The 17,730-nt window shown below is 38.0% G+C and overlaps 1 protein-coding gene across 6 annotated transcripts in view; it reads right to left on the bottom strand.

Moving 5' to 3' along the window:
• Window positions 1-2,631: 2,631 nt before the first annotated feature.
• Window positions 2,632-17,730, bottom strand: part of LOC121509041 (nucleosome-remodeling factor subunit BPTF-like) — a 68,782-nt gene continuing 53,683 nt past the window's right edge. For 4 of the 6 annotated variants that reach the window (XM_041786234.1, XM_041786235.1, XM_041786237.1 and 1 more), the window contains 3 exons: window positions 16,761-16,845; window positions 12,870-13,056; window positions 2,632-8,251 (listed from right to left, as the gene is read on the bottom strand). In XM_041786234.1, coding sequence (XP_041642168.1) covers window positions 8,215-8,251; window positions 12,870-13,056; window positions 16,761-16,845 — 309 coding nt within the window. In that variant the 3' untranslated portion in view covers window positions 2,632-8,214. Of the gene's footprint in view, window positions 8,252-8,311; window positions 9,199-12,869; window positions 13,057-15,021; window positions 15,163-16,760; window positions 16,846-17,730 lie in introns of those variants that run through there. The other 2 variants (XM_041786236.1, XM_041786238.1) reach the window with 2 other exon arrangements.

The following is a 17,730-nucleotide window of genomic DNA, read 5'->3' as shown; positions in this document are numbered from 1 at the left end:
AGCGGTTTCAGTGGGGAGTAGAGAGTGAGGGAGGTGGGGGAGAAGTGTGTGAGAGGAGGGTAAAAGGTCAGCTTTTGAGTAGGCCTTTGTGTGTCATTGTGGTAATTTGATCACAGTTAGCGTTTGTAGGAGGGGTTTGGAGGTCATGACCTTGTCCTTTAGTGCCCACATGTCACACAAGTTTTCCTTGAAGCTCAAAAAGATTTAAACTGAGGGGGGAATTTGCCATGCAGGGTCAGATTAATTTACTAAGGGGACCCAGGGGAAAACATGGGCTGTTGCCCCCAGCATCAATGGAAAAATATATACAAAATAAAAACAAACATAAATGGGCCAGTTTAACAGATCAGAGCAATATGTGGTCCCATAACCAAAAACAAAGTGAATCATTGGCTTAATCACCAAAATTTTTCATATTCAGCAATATTAATGTAATATCTTGTGTAACCTTAGAGTACATTTATAATACATGCTCATTTGTTGGTAAGTGGCTGTCCCAAACCTGAACTCCTATTGCATTTTTCAAAAATACCTCTTTGATATATTTAAATATGAAGGAAGACAATCACATTTATACCAAAGTTTTTCTTTTAGAATTAGAATTTGTGCCAAAAAGTGCTGAAACACTCAAGTTTTGAGTCCATACACATTTGCCTTATTCACAGGGGATTAGTGTTAACTGGGGACCTCTAGAAAATTCCTTGTTTAACTTACAGGAATGTTACTACTGAAACCCCATTATTTCTGCAGTTAAGCAAACCTAAATGAGATTTTTGTACATCATTTGTGTTGTCTGTACGAAACACTGTGCAGACCCATACTTGCTAGCCATGTGCTGCACTTTAACAAGGGCTCAAAATGCTCTGAAATTGTCCCTTCAGAAACATTTTCTATTTTTGTGTGTGAAAGATGGCTGTTTTGTGAGTGGCAAAACTAAAGATTTTATCTTTTCTTTTGGGGAAATAAAGTTTTATTGCAATGTTATTAAAGTCTAACATTTTCATTGTAAAAATAAGTTCAAGGACAAATATCATTGATTCTGGTTTATTATTTGAAACAAGATGAAATAAAACAATTTCTGAAAGGTGTGGCCTGAGAATCTGGAAAAAGATCACTCATTGATTTCAGTGCAAAACACATCTGGCTTTCATGTGGAGTTTTTTTTTCTAGCCACTCTGCCATAAAGCCACTATCAGTGGAGGGCTGCAGTGATGGTTGTCATCCTGGAACATTGTCCCGTCTCCACACACGATCTCTGGAGCTCAGTCAGAGTGACTACTGTGTCCTTGGTCACCATTCTTACTAAGGCCCTTCTCCCCTGATCATTCAGTTTGGCCGGGTGACTAGTTCTCAGTCCTGGTTGTGCCAAACTTCTTCCATTTGAGATTTATGGAGACCACTGTGCTCTCGGGAACCTTCAGTGCAGCAGATTCTTTTTTAACATAACAGTCTTGTTTCTTTTCAAAATACTAATTTTAAGTCTGTTATTGTTTAAGTAATATTTTAGTATGCATATTTTAGTATATATTATCAGTAAGTATAGAAGTGCATGTAAAAACCTTATAATTTGATAAAAACTTTATCCCTTGTTCAAAAAAAAAAGGAAATTTTTATATATTCCAGATTTACAAAGTGAAAAAAGTGAAATAATTCAAGACTTTTGTTATATTCTTGATAATTACAGCTTTTGGCTCACAAAAATTAAAGATTCACTATATCAAATTTTTAGAATTTTACCAAAACACCAATCACACACTTGTCTGTATTGTTGGGTCTGGTGTCTCTCATCTTTCTCTTGACAATACCCCAGAGATTCTCTGTGAGGTTGCTGGTGGTTTTGGCTTCACTGGACTAGATTCTGAGACCTTGTATCCCTAATGAAATGCCAAATTTATGTTCATTTGCAAACAGGACCAATCAGTGATCTGGTTCTTTTTCTCTTTAGTGCAGGTGAGACGCTGATGACATCTGTGGCTCAACAATAAGAAAACATCATTTGTAACCTATTTCCTGTCAATGTTTGGTTACCTCTTGATCCACTGACTCCAGCCTCAGTCTACCCCTTGTGGAGCTCCCCTAAATTCTTGAATCTGCTTTGCTTGGTGATCCTCTGAAGGCTGAGCTCACCCCTGTGCACCTTTTCTTACCACACTTTTCCCTTCCAGTCAGCTTTCCATGAATATGCTTTGATTTAGCCTCTGAGAACTGCCTGCCCTTTCAGCAGTGACCTTCTGTGGCTTATCCTCCTTTTGGAGCATGACAATTATCGTCTTCTAACAACTGTCAAGTCAGCAGTCTTCCAAAGGACTGTGGCTGTGTGCATTGAACCAGAGTACGGTAATAAAAAATTTGAATCTATATTTAAAATATTTAATTTTGTGTGTGATAAATCTGGAATATATGTAAGTTTTGCATTTTGAATCAGTTTAGGGAAAAAATGAAGATTTCATGATATTATATAAGAATTGCTTTTGAAGCCATTAACAAGCTCTTTTCACACAGTAGTATTTCTGCTCTTGAATGGTGCAAAAAGGAGTTGAAATTGAAATTCAATGAGCATCACAGACATGAAAAACCTTTATGAGGACTCAGTCAAATCAAAGAAAACATAACTCTTTGATAAAATGGTGTCAAAAACATTACTTTATTACCTAGGATGAAATGTCCTATCCAGTACAAAAGAGAATCTCTTCAGAGTTTCCACAATCTGTTAAAAACATAGAATACTTCTTTTATCTGCAGTTACGTTTTCTTTAACATTTACTCAAAAAACTGAGAACTTTTTCATTGATATGAATAAATAATACAAGAAATGCAATGTCAATATAGAAGTTATGTTGAACTGCTTTGTTTCTTACAAAAACAAGAAAAACTCTTTACAAGAGTTAACTGTGTCAATGTACCCCATTCAAAACCTTTATGCTCACAATATGCAGCACATTTTATGAAAAGGGCAATTTTACCTAAATGTAGAGTTCACTTCAATCAAAAAAAGAAAAAAAGTTAAATATACAGGCGGGCTTAGTTGCTGGTTTGTAGAGTGAAAAATAAAAGTTTCTACTGCGCTAAAAATCTTTATCTCTACATATTTGGGTAGCCATAATATACAATAGAGAGTACAAACAGTGGATGAAACACATCATCAGATTACAAAGTGACAGGCATTTGTGTGAAAGACACACAAACATAAAAGGAGACAGAAGCTACATCATCTCTCAACTCCGCTACACACAGAAAAGAACGAGTGGATCTGAGATATTTACCTAACTCCAAACAGTTTGAAACAACTTAAAGATGAGTTTGTCTTATGACCGCTCCCCTCCTACAAAACTGATAAACACAGCTTACAAAAATGTTCCCAAATATGCTAAAAATGCTGCTATAAAATTTTCATACAAACCCCGACATACAAAGACTCCCCAGTCCCCACTCAAAGTCGACTCTCAGACATGCTGCCGCAGACCGCAACATAACTGAGTTGATGCTGAGTGGAAAAGTCCATTATCCAATTACTTAACCATGGTTTGAGGGTGAGTTGAGAGACATATGTGAGCCAACCTGTCAACTTCAATGAAATATGCTGGAAAAAGTGGCTGACAGATAAGGGGACAGAGACGCACAGACAGAGACAAACAAGACAGTCTGAGCAAACGGAGGGAAGTACAGTACAGACGAGTTCAATAAGCGAGATTCATCCCTCTGTAGGCCTGACAGCCTTGTGTCCTTGCCTCTTGTACTCTATCGTCTCTCGGTAAAGTTACATTTAAGCCAATGCCCATTCATCTCGATTTTTTTAGAAAAATAGAAGAAGCATGGTGTGTGATGGGAGCCTGTCCTGGATGTTTCTGTCCAGATAAGCAACATGAAAGTTTTGCAGTTCTCAGACAAAATAGAGACCTTTTGGATGACTTGAGTTAGAACAATGTACACCCACAGAGAATCCGTAAAAAGTAATCTTTCAGCCAATTTCTACAAAGCTAGTCTCCCCTTCGAACGAGGCAAATTAAGAATCAGGCATGGCTTCACACCTGATGCTACAGTCGGAACAAAAACTTAGCTGCAGTGTGAAATACAGCAATGATACTGCTCTTAACAGGATTATCACACACCAGCACTTTAAACGTCCTCATAATTCGAGTGAAAATAAAATGATATTGATACCTGTTTGGACACCACAATGACAAAACAGGAGTTCTAGGCATCCTATATTGGTAATTTCTTGTTTTCAGTGAACAAGTAAGCGAACCCCGACACTGTCTCCTGAAATATTGCAATTTTTTTTGTGCAATTTAGACAGTGCACAGGACTTTTTGATGGACTTGTTCCTCTCCTATGCACCTGCCTTTGAAATGTAGGTTGTTTTTTTAAGCTTTGGCACAGTGGAACAGTGGTTCTCAAATGGTGGGCCAGGATCTAAAAGTAGGTCCCAGAGCTGCTTTCTGTGGGTCATGAATGAGTGCCTGGGAAAAATTGTGGCACAAAGTCTATGGTGCTATGGAGCACTATGCAAACATACATGAACATAATTCATATGGCTGTCAAAGATGATCATTTTCAATCACAATTAATCTCAGAATTTCTACAGTTAATCACAACTGAGCGCCACTTTTGTCACATTTTGTAACTGCACTAGTTTGATTTAAGGCTGTTTTGATTTGATTTGGATTTTTGGACTGTCTTAAAGCTGGCTTCCAGTTTGGATACAGACCTACTTTTATCTTAAAAAAAAAAACAGGAACTTGATGTCGATAAAATATGACACAAATGTAACCACAGAAAAGTGAACTTGTTATGGATTGAAAAGAAAATACAGCTACAGTGAAAATGTAATTTTTAATAAAGCAAGATGCAGATGTCTTTTGACTTGACCAATGAGCAGTCTGTTTTTTTTAAGAGACTTAAAGGAGCAGTCAGTAGGAGGACTCATTTTACATCACTGTGGCTGCAAGGAAACACCGTCGTGGCTTAACCAAAGTGTGTCGAAACAGACGATAAAGCATGCATTAAAAAATAATACACTAATTATAGATATAAATGAACCATGATTCATGCATAGATGTCAGCTCTAATATCTCACTTTTCTTCATTTTGCCTGGATGTAAAATAAATGTTGTTTCCTCCAGACTTAGACCAATTTATCTCATTTTATTGGGGTAACAAAGCTGTTGTTTCCCATTGTAATGTCTTTATTCATTAAAATGTATAGAAGTGAAACAAAATGAACATGTTCTAATGGGAAAAAAGCAAACTCAAAATATCTGCATGCATGTCCTCCCAGTGCTTCTGTAATTATGCTCTTTTCAAACATGTTTGTTCCATCTAATGATGCATTCCAGTTAATCTCAGAGCTCTGAAATTTTGAGTTGCCAGACGGATAATGCAGCAAATGGACCCTGAACCTGGGACACAGAAACTTGGAGCAACTTTGGTACCCTGAGTTGCCAACTTATAGTAACTGGAACTCAGATGTGATGTCATCTCTGAGGTAAATAGAACTCATCATAAGGTCTGAACGGTAACATTTTTTATTAAAGAGTAACTACACCCCAGATTTTTAGCTGAGGCGCATCTCCTTTGGAATTTCAAAAAATGCCTTCACAACGTCATGGAGAGGTGATAAGACACACCCACTCCCTCCATTCTGTTGTCCCTTATTAGCCACATCATTCAGTCCCAGCTGCTTTTTATTTTTAATAATTAGCCATAATGTCACAACCAGACTTACCACGAGCTACCTGAGAATGAAACGCAGATATATGGTCATGTAGAAGACACATTTTCTCATATAATCAACCTTGTTATTTAAAAATAAATAAATAAATAAATTGGTTTATTCATGATTATGCTCAACAGCACTACATTAGTGCTAGAGTGTCACAACTATGTCTTTCATTGGCTGATCCCAGCTTTATGTTGGAAATTTCTGTGTTTGTCTGGCTACAGGTGAAGTGAACTGTAGTTTTTCAACAAAGGACATTTAAAACAGGGAAACAAAGTAAATGATTATGTGGATGACACAAGTTTGTGCAATATTCGCTTCATTTTAAGAAAGTCATGGTTTATTCTTGCTCCTGGTCAATAGCACTAATAACCCATAATCCTCCAGATTCACAGCAAGATCTCTGATTGGTTGAGCTTGCCTTCAGTGCAAAACTGTAAAGTTCTGTCCATTTCTGCCTGAACTTTGGACTTTAACAACGAATGGTTTTCATGTTGAATGAAGACATAATCATCATGCAGAGACAAGTGAGGATATTATCCTCCTTGTTTTAAAAAGACATGGTCACGATCTAAGGCAACAGCACTACATCATCCACAATCCTAGAGCGTTACAGCAACATCCCTGATTGGTGGAGCTGCAAATTTACAAGTCGAGGAAAAGTGGGCAGTAACTTTGAGCTCTGTGCTGATGATAGATGGCACCAAATACATTACTTGGTACCAGATCAAAAAAGTTGCAGAAGAAGAGTTTTAACCTGTAGAGGGCAGTTACTAAATTAAATAACTTGTGCTAAAATGTCAAAATTTAGACCCCAACTGATCTAAGGTAGTATGAAATTCCCTTATACACAAGTTTTTAACTGAAAAATGTTTAAAATGTTAGGGAAATTTGGATCGCAGTTTCTCATTAAGTAGGTAGTGTTGTGTCCTGAGGCTTGACCAGTTGAGAACCACTGCTTCAGATCATTATAACAGGCTTTTTTAATCATCTTAAAATGTGGTATAAAACACTTTAACTTTATCTCTCAAGGCTTATTGTAAAAAGTAATTATAATCACTTAATTCAGTAAGATTTTTTTCCGTCACATGGGTAAGAAAAGGGAGGTACAAGTCAAAAACTCAGAACCAAGCAAGTGCATATTTCATTTCTAGTCCAAATTATCCTGACAGTTATTGTAAGCCACATTCATCTGACAAATCCAAAAAAGCATCTTAGTTCAAGATTTTATACGCAAAAATATAGCATGCTTGCTTTGCCAATCTGCAAAGGCAGATATTTTAATCTGTTTAAAGCAAAGCAGGACTTAATTCTGTTTTATTTCTTAACCCAGTAATGCTGAATTCAACGTTCATGTGGGTATACTGTTAAAAACTGTAGTAACATTAGTGCCTTTTGGATGATCCTGTTAATAATTTGACTTAAAATTTGCTACATAATTTGCTAAAAATCCATACAAGGAAGGCTGATGAGATAAAGAAAATGTGGGTTTTTTTGGCCTCTACTTGGAAATGTTGATGATGAAAAAGTTGTTCAAGTTCAGCAGTGACACTGGTGATGGCTGACAACTTAAGGTCAGGGTTGGCATGGAGGCCAGCTACAGCAGAGATTTAAACGTTGAGAACCATGACAATGACCCAGATTGTGATTTGACTGAGGATCACTAGCCAAGGTCCAGGATATAAGAGAAATGTTTTGAAGAGGAAAGGGATGTTGAAGATTTTGATCTGAGGGTTAAGTTTTAAAATGTTAAACATAAGGGCAAAGGCAATTGTGTTCAGTTTTAGCTTTCAAAGGTTTTATTTTATGCCTTAGTCAGCCTTCAAGACTAAGAAAAATACTTTTAATCAGTGTTGAAATTCTGTGTAGTTTTTCAGGAAACGCTCAGGTTTTTAGAGGTTGTTTACATACAGTATTTAAGAGGGTTATGTTCTAAATGGGTTAGATAAGATGTTTATTGGACTTTTCAAGTGAATGTGACTTAAATGCATGCAGTTATTTATTTGACTAGAAATCAGACAAATACTCTTGGTTAGATTTGAGTTTTTGCAGCCTGAAGATTGGACTTAAACGCGACTGTTTAACATTAAAACTGTGTCTCTAGATTAGAAAATCCAAGCTGATATTTTGAGCAGGAATAAGATGAAGAAATAAGAAAGTGGTCAGCTACAGAATTAACACAAGAGCCCACTGCAGTCGTGATCTCAGCCTGCAGCTGAACACCAAACCAGCCAACTTCATCTGCTTGTATGATCTGGATCTTTCCTCTGATGGAGGGCAAACCGGCTGCAGAGCCCGCCCTGGCCTTGGTCTGAAAGAAGGACTTCTATGCCACAGAAACACTTTGGGGATTTCTCTCACTTGAGCTTTGCAAAGGCGCTGTTGAAGGTTGGAGGTGAGCTGAGCAGAGCCCGACTTCGATCATGAGGGTTTATCATTCAGAGGAAACCACAAGGCCTGTCTGTCTGTTTGAAACTTGAATCTTAGGAGGGAGGCTAAGAGGCTGCTGATTGTAGTTTGTTGTTATGAGACCTGAAGAGACGGGGTAAAAAAACAGAGGAGGAAGAAAACAGTTGGAAAATATCTTGCCATTTTCTTTTTTATTAAAAGCTTTACAATATGACAAAAATATGCACTAGAGGGAATACAAAAAGAAACGAAAACATGATAGGATGCCAGTGGGTCAGACACTTTGACAGAGACCAAGCAGCCATGTTGGTGAAATGTGATCCAATTGTGATTTGTGATGTCAGCCCAACGGTGTATTTACAAGGACTCATTTAAAGTGGAGACGGTCAAGCACGCCATGTTTAAACAAGAAAGTTAAGCTTAAGTTTTCTCCTATCTATCTTTACAGACCTACCAATATTTCCTTTGTAAAAATAGTCCTTCAAAATGTTATAATATATACACGAGAGAACAATGTACATGGGTAGGGCCAAAAAATAAACTAAAACATGGCATGCTTAATTGAAATTCTTAGCTAAGAAATGAGGTAAAATGTTTTTGCTGCAGCATGTAATGACCAGGATTATGAACAAACACTGTGTCAAATTTAAACTTATCTGCTGTGTGATTATGTGTAATGTTCTTAAGCTAGATTTCACAATCAAATAATTGATTTAAGGTATTTTTTGAAAACTGAATCTCAAAAAAGAGATCAACAACCTCAGCTAAACTTCATACTTTTTTAAAATCCAACTTTAACATAAAGAAAAATATCTGTTTCAGTAAGTCTAAGAAAATACATTTCCCTTGAATGCTCTGTGTAACCAACATGGCTGCCATAATTAGCCAGTAGAAACTTTTTTTCATTCCGTTGTTTCCAAAATAAAAGAGGATCACACCTACAGTGTGGATTTATATATTTTTTACAAATTGTTCAATGCTGTAAGTAAAAACAGCACCAATGGGGTAACAAATTACTGTTTTTGTTTGTTTTAAAGTGACCCCGGCACCCAGGAGTTTGACATCACAATCTGAAAAAAAGAGAGAGAAAGAGAGAATGGATGGTGTAAATACACGCGGATGAAGCACATCACTGTTTTAGCCACATTACGCTGCATGCAAACCACAAGACTCAAGCCGTTTCACATGTGCACTCCTGAAAACTCAAATCTTCCCAGACTGGTTGTTCACACATGCACCTCACAGTAGGAGAATATCCCTGTCAGACGGACCAGTCTCAGGGGGCAAAATCTGCCCCCCCCCCCCTCAAAAATCACGCAAAGTGGTAAACAAAGCAACAGACTCTACAATGAGAATATTTGCATTTATATCAATGCTATGTGTGGTTTGACAAAGTACATGAATCAAAGTAGAGCAGGAAATTGCATAACGATGACAACCCCCTCCCCCCGACAACAACTAAGCTCCATTTCATGCACAGCGCTGCACCTGTCATTCACTATGTCTATGGTTGTGAGCTGGTTGCAGGATATTGATGTCATTGACCCTGCCTGAATATTTCCTGCTGCATTCACATATTTCCACACCTTGACTCAATGAGACAAATTTACAAGGGGGTCTAGCTGGAAAAATTCCACATAAAGTCTGGGTAAAACATCACTGATTTTGGATAAAAATCAGGAAAAAGTAAGAATTCTGAGAACAAAGTCAAGTTTTAAAGAACAAAAGTCAGAATTCTGAAAAAAGTTAGAATTCTGACCTTGAAGTCAATTCTGAGAAAAAAGATTTCTGAGAAAAAAGTTAGAATTCTGACGTTAATCTCAGAATAAAGGTAGTATTCTGAGAATAAAGTCAGAATTTGGAAATTAAAGTCAGAATACAGACTTTTTCCTCTCAGAAATGTGATCTTACTCTCAGAATTTGAAAAAAGTTGGAGCTCAAAGAACTTTTTCCCCAGTGGAGCTAATCCTTTTCTGTCACCTAAGGAGCCCATCCTGTGAAGTTCAGCCATTTTCTTGTGCATATGCAAATAAGCTCACACAGAGATATCTTCCCATAAAAACTAAAGCATGGCACAGCCATATTCATAACAATTCTTATATCACTTTGTTTATCATCATGTGGCTGAGATCTTGTAGTGTGCATCCATACAAAGCAATGCCATCACACAGCCAGGGAAATTCAGTGAGATGAGTGTAAAACATAAGCAGGTAAAGGCTGACAGTGGAGTTATTAAGGCTTATAAAATGATCCTCATTCGGTAACAAAGGATCAGTTCAGACAGCAGAACCAATGGCATAAACAAGGTCAAACACTGATTTGAACACCAGTAGCTGATTGTCAAGAGACTTCAGGCCAACCTCAACTCCAGTCTATGATAAAAGGTCCACAGAAAAAGAAAGAAACCCTAAGATTTAGAAAATAAATTTGTAACTTTGTAAGAATGAAGTCTGGAAAATACGATTCTAGTATTTTGAGAATAGTTATTTTTTATGACAGTTTAGACAGCAAACTGGTCATATTAAGCTATGGTTAGCGTACAGTTTGTAGCTTTGACAGATCATAACAGCACAACACCAGCTTAAAATGAAGAACTAACAGCATTTTATGAAAATTAATTGAAAAAAAAAAAAATGGAATAGTTATTCTCTCAGCACAGGCTGTCGCCAGCTAACCTTGCAAAGACCATGTATTGGCCAGATACCATGTCTGTCATCAGACAGGTCCACCTTGCCAATCTCCAATCTGAAACTATTTGCTCAGTCTGAGAACGGACGGACCAATCAGTGTCATCTGAGGATAAAAGGGCGGTAGCTAAGGGCAGGTTTAGTTGTATCATGAGCTGGTAAACTATGGCAACCGTAGCAATTAGCTAGGATGCATTTATAGTAAAGTAGCAGTTTTTATTAGAACTGGACATGTCTTTATTACAAGAAGAGCAAAGAACTGCACTGAAAGCTTTTCTTGGGGAGAACAAGTTTTGTTCTTTTCTCGATCAGCTTTGGCAAGACTTTGTTTCCACTGGCTCCGCTGACAGTTAGCAACGATAGTGGCTGCTGAGTTGAGGTCACTCTGGAGCTGTGCGTTATTGCTCTGATTTGTCCATGATGAATGAGACAGACTGTTCATCCTATCATCATCCTTCAAGAATTTTTTTTTAAAGGTTCTGCTCTTCAAAGAAAATCCCACACACTGTCCAACTTACTGAAACAAGTAATAAATTTGCGATGTTTTGATACGAGACATTCATCAAGCAAGAATGTTTGCCTTTGAATCATTTGTTGGAAATGTTATCCTTCACCACAACTGTCTTAAGAAATAGATGTGCAAAGCCATAGCCGGCTACATTAGGGATACAGTTTCTTATGTTTTGTGCTGATTATAGGATAAAAAAGAAAACAAAAAGAGGCCGTTGTAGAAGGTAATTCAAGCTTTCATGAAGCATTTTGCCGTTAAGATTATGGGGAAAAAGACCCCTGTTTGATGCTAGAAGGTAGCTGACAGCAAGGTCTTATTTCTTTTTAAACAACCTAAAGCAGCTATATCACAGTCTCAAAGTACATTTTTACTTGTTTTACACTTTAGTTAAAAATACAAAGTAGAACAGGATACATTAAGGTTTGAAGAAATAAATATTACTTGGCAAGATTGCCGATTTCAGGATACTTTGTCTTTACCATTCTTTAACTCAGATTTTGATGCACTGTTGTGCTTATGATCATTTTACTTTTGCAGCTGATAAAGCTTAGCTCATTAAAGATGAGTTATACAATTTTAATAGTCTTGCAGAGTTTCAAAAGAACACTACATGTGATTAAAATGAAATATAAATCCAAAGCAGAAAAACATATTACAAACTAGTTTGGTGGATACACAAATTTAAGAAGCAACAAAATTTAAGACCTGTTTTTCTTGCTTTTAAGACTTTTTAATACTTTTCAAAAGCTTTAAATTTGGCTAAATTGATCTATCAACTTTTAATACTTTTTAAAACCCTGCAAACACCCTGTAATCATAAGTCTTTATTCTGAAAGTATTAAGAGTTAATTCTTCAAATTTAAGATTTTTTCTTCAATGTGGCCTTTATAGTTCTTTACTTTCCAGTGTTGTATTTATGATCTTACTTTTCTCTGGACCAATTTTGTTGAAATCTGAGGTCTGAACCTTCATAACTCCACTAATCACAACAAAGCAGTAACTGTGAGATTGTAACATGCTGAAAGCCAGGCAGTTATGTTGTTATGGGTGTAAATGCAGCACAGTGAAGGCTGAATGAAGACAACAGCAACATGAAACTGTGACTGAACTCTCACACAGCATATGCTTCTCTTGGAGCCCATGTTAAACTATCTGGATGTGGAAATGCATGTTTGTCTGCAAAGCTGACCTGTTGTACAGAGAGAAGCAACCTGCTGTAGTGTGAGTTTTCAGTCTTTACTGAATGGGAAAGAGAAGTTTTCTTCTTTTTTTTATCTAATATGTAAACATTTGAGAGGAAAACACAAGATGGTGACAGTGGAGAGAGGAAGGAGTCAATGAACTGCACAAATGCCATGTAGAAGTATTTTCCATGAGAAGTGACATTTAATTGGTTTTATCTGAGATGGCTACACAGAAGCACAGCTAGAACGACTCTTTCTTTTTATGGGACATTTCCTTCCTTCTTGCTTCCTCAGTCAAAGTCACCTGCTTGTGTTTTTTCCCGTTTTCATCATGACATCACACATTATAACCATCTTACCTGCTGGCTTTAAAGCCTTTAAGTTTCTGGACAAAGAAGGTTTCCAGAACCTCGGCACACTGGTAGAAGGGCGAGTCACTGGGGTTGTAGTAGCGGCAGTTGTCGAAGATTTTGGTCATGTCCGCTACAAACTCTGTCAGCTTGACGTACTCACGCTTCTGTAACCTCTCCTCCATTGTGGAAAGGTCTGAAATGAAGGGATGTATTAGACTGAAAATTGTATGCAAAAGACTGCTCAAAATGAGAGAAGCATTAACTTGAATGGATATATGGACGCACTGGATACATTTCCAAAAAATCGACTTTAATTAAATTTCAGCTTATGTGGAACTTGTTGGACATATGATCAAATATGTTTCCTGAGAACAAAATAAATCACTTTTAATGTGACGACAAAAATCCAAAAGTTCCTGCAGCTTTAACCTCAATCGAGTCAGCATCCAGATCAGTTACTGACATCTGACCGATCTGTCATTCCTGAGGAGAGCGTCGTTATCCTCCTGTCAGAGAGCTGCCAAGTCTAAGTCCCATTAAAAGGAGCTTTCAGTGTCACTACACTGGTAAAACTTGTTAAGAATTAAAAAAATATGTTTAGCTAAGCAAAAAAACTATCTCTAGACAGTATAGGTTTCATACAAACTACTACTGGTGCTGGTGGTTTGCTCTATGTAGCATCCCCCCAGGCTACGCTTTAAACAAACATATCCGACTCATAACAGCTGCCCTGAGCCTTACAAACTTCATGGTCAATATCAAAGACCTCCTTCTTCCCAGTCATCAGATTTCATCGCAAAACCCTCCAAAAACTACCAACGGCTATGGCTCCAAATGCTTTTTTGAAAGCCAACAGGGTCTTTTTCTTGTGGCAGAGGGGAGAGGGGAGGACTAGAGTTTCCAGGACTGGGCCAACAGGAGCCGAGTGTGGAGCTGGTCCCTTTCCACAGGGAGCACGGCCGGCCCCGAGCAGCTCATTAACGGTTTGTTTGTGTGGAAGTTCAAAAAGGCCCTGTTGACGCAAGTTCCCATTTACATGGCCGGTTTGATCTGAGTTGGAGGGCTTCCTCCCTGTTGGCCTCCTGGTGGCTGTTTTAATGTCGACGATACAGAGGCTGGGTGTTACCTCCACTGAGGAGCAGCAGCTTCCTAACCCCCTGAAGTAATTATGAAAGGAAAACAGCTACAGAGAGGCAAATGTATCTACCCAACAGGGATCCAATCAGAGTCTTTGGGATTCAGTTTGTGCTCTCCGCTGATTACAATACTCTTATTTTTTCTGCATGACAAAGCCACAAAATGCAACACAAATGGAGTACCAATCCACAAGAGATATGTTTTGATTTTTAAGAGCTCTGCACAGGAGATAAAGTCTGGATGCCTACTTTCCTTTATGGCTTCTTTGTAATCCTTTAAATTTTGTTCCCCGTAATCATTTTAAATAATTTAATCCAGGCAGACTACTTAAAATGACCAATTTGGGGAAATGAGTCAATCATCTTGTAATATGTAATTAATGTAATGTATGTAATGTCCTTATGATGTAGAAAAAAGTAGATAATCTCTTACAACATTTTCCAAAAGACTGCATCTGTGCATCTCTATAGTGTAGATAATGCTGGGGACTGAGGGAGCGATAACAAGCACTTCAGGTTTAGAGTCGCTGAACTGTAGAAACTTTATTGACATGAAATTTCAGTTTCTACCAGACTAGACAGTACATGTGATCCATTAGTGGTACCATGTTGTAAAAGGGCATTGAGTTGAAAAGTATTAGCACTGAAAAGTCTGTGTGGCGTCTGTCTATGCATGATAAGTGCAAGTGTAGCATGTAAATACTGAATGGGAGGGGACCAACAACAGACTCCTGGGGTACACCACGAGAAAGAAGAGCACAAGACAAAAAAGCATAGCTAAGTATTACAGATAAATAGATGTAAACCAGTCCAAGGTCACACTAGTGATGCCAACAGTGCGAGACTCTGAGATACCAATTTTGTTTTTTTCAGGGCTTGTACTGATAGCCAATTTTCTGAACAGATATGCATTCATTATGACATTTGACAAAATTCACTTATTTTGCAAAACTAAATTTGCATGATAAAAAAATTAGGAAAAATAATCAATTTAGCCTTAGGTCTATCAGCATGAAAAATGAGCGACACAAAAGCAGCAGGAAAACAGGAAGTGTTGTCATATGCTCACTGTGTCAGTGTACCCAGGCTTAAGTGTTGATTGGCTAGAACTCATACAGCATCTAGCCAATCAGGTTGTGTTGTATACAGGATGTTTGGTGAGACTGTTGAGAGTGAAAATAAAGCAAGAGGAGGAGAATCACTTTGCAGTGATTCCAAAGAAGCACATTTTCTTATTAATCAAATTATTTATAATCGGTAAAATAAAATGTCGATACCTATAATGCTAAATGGATTTCTCAGATTCTTGGGGGGGATTGTGGACAGGCCAGGGGCACATATTTTTGTTAGAAAAGCCTGAAAAAGATGCATTTTGCATAATATGCAACCTTTAATGCTGACAGCCTTGGAATTAATAAACACCCTTTCTTACACCCGTTTCAGACTGGGAGCGTGTTTTGCTGCTTGCGTGTGCCGCGCATGTCTGCTCAGGCTCCTGCCATTGCAGCTTTCACACAGGGCATGAGTTTTCTGCGTGTCAGCCACATCTCCCTGCTCTCAAAGCCCTGTCCTTCTTCATAAGTTTTACCTCAATAAACCCCCCTAAAAGCGACTTGATTCAATGTTCAGTGGAAGTTTGTCAGAATCTATTCAAAAGAAAAGCATTCTGTACAAGTTAACGAAGTTTCTCTAAAGAAATGCTAAACCGGGCTTTACTTTGAAAAGCACAAACCAGAAAAGCATTCATATGGTGTTTATCTTTCCTGTGACATATTCAACCAGTGTGGAGACATAAAGCTTCACTAATAGTTGCTCTTTAGAGGACAACTTTATTAAACAGGCACATTTAAGGATGTGGCCTTCCTCAGGGTTATCAAGAAACACATTGTAAACATATTCTGTGTGCATATTTGCCACAACGATGTAAATATGGCTCTCCAATTATCATTTTCCTGTCTAATATAGTCCACAACCACATGCGGTGCGTGGAAAATTTCAGGCAAGACTTCGAATCTCTCAACTCTCCGCGCCTGAGCTGGGTGTATCAGCCGTGCACATGCAGGCAGTCTAAAAGCCCTGACTTGTTAACATGCAATCAAATTGAAAATCCACGCATGTCGCGGTCGAGAGGCGCGCGTCACGCTCCCAGTCTGAAACAGGTTTTAGTTAAAAAAACATGAAGAGCCAAGACAACTCAAACTTGAGAAGTCTACAACAGAATAACTTGGGTATTTGCTTGCTTATTTTAATACTTTGCAGAATAGAGGACAAATAGCTTTTTGTACAAGAGAAATAAAACTACTTTTTATTTGCTAACTTCAAATACTGTTTCTAGTAGGTGCTTTATTTCTCCTAAATTGGCCTGCAGAGCTGGCATAGACAAAAAATAAATGCGTCAATAACTGAGGACACATTAATAAGCCTGAAAAAATCAAATGATTGCTCTGGACAAGTTAGCCATGTACATTCAGCTGTTAGTATCAGAGATAAAGTTAATTTGAACAGTATGTTAGACTTGCTTTTAACTTCAATATTTCAATCTTAATATTTACTTCATTTTCAAAGCAAATTGTTGTGAAATAGGGGTAGACTGAAAGTAAGAACATTGAATACATGCAAAAAGTGCACAACTAAAAGCACTCGCTGGTACTGAAAAACACAGAAATGCCTCTGGAAGAATAGCTCACCACAAAAAGACATTCAATAAAAAAACTGTCAGTTTTCATGTCTGATTGCGCTTATACTTCTTTCTTCCACTTACCCATTGGTTCCTTGATAACCCTGTAGTAGTCTGGGGCGTCGTTCGTGTCCACCGGTTCTAGGAACGGCCACGCCATCTTATGCGCCTGCAGAGGAGGGAGGAGGGGGAAAAAGAGAAAGACAAGACACTTGAGAAAGCTGAAACCAATGAAGAAAAATAAACAGCAACCTGAAAATGACACTAGAAGCAGGTGGGTCAACACAGATGTTCTCTCCTGGTTTCTTCTCCACTTCTGTCTCCCTAACACAGAACCATTGAAGAGGAGGAGAAAGAAAAGAGAGATAAAAGAAGTAGGAAGAGGGAGAGAAAATGAGGGGAGCACACAAAAAAATGCAGAGGCCAGGCAGCTGTCCAAGTAGCGCTCTGGGGAGCCGAACCCATCAGATAAGACGGACACAGAGGACTTTTGTTTGCTGCTCTTATGCTGCAGCAGGGCGATCAAGAGCCGAGTTAGTTATTCAGGCTATAACATTTAATAAAACTACTACTGTTGCTGCTGCTGAGAGTGTGCATGCTTTTCTGTAGAAAATTTGCAAGAGTGGAGAGTAACCCTTGTAGATTTATGTCTGGCATAACAGTTTATGCCTACCAAGGGTCAATAAAAACCCCTTAACCCCTTTTTCTTCATTACCAATACAAAGTTTTGTATCACAACACCAGCTCGATAGAAACAGGATGTCCACAAAGGACGGTCACGTTTTGTAAATGACCGCTTATTAAAAACCTAAAGTGTTAAAAACACTTTCAATATGAAGTTTCAGTTATCAGGGCTCCAGGACCTACTGTGAAGCAAGGACCTTATTGATATGATAGGCGTTATTATCATTGGATATTTGGTTTTTTTTTCCATCATTCAAATGTTTGGTAAAATAAAGTGTGTGACAGAGACCACACAAATTTTAGCAGATTTAACTGTTTTGTTTATTGTATGTGGTGTCAAATGAGATGATCAACACAGCACTCTACACAC

Source organism: Cheilinus undulatus, linkage group 4 (assembly GCF_018320785.1).
Source record: "Cheilinus undulatus linkage group 4, ASM1832078v1, whole genome shotgun sequence".
Lineage (NCBI taxonomy): Eukaryota > Metazoa > Chordata > Actinopteri > Labriformes > Labridae > Cheilinus > Cheilinus undulatus.
Note: the sequence above shows the minus strand (reverse complement) of the source record. Positions and strands in the feature narration are given on the sequence as shown.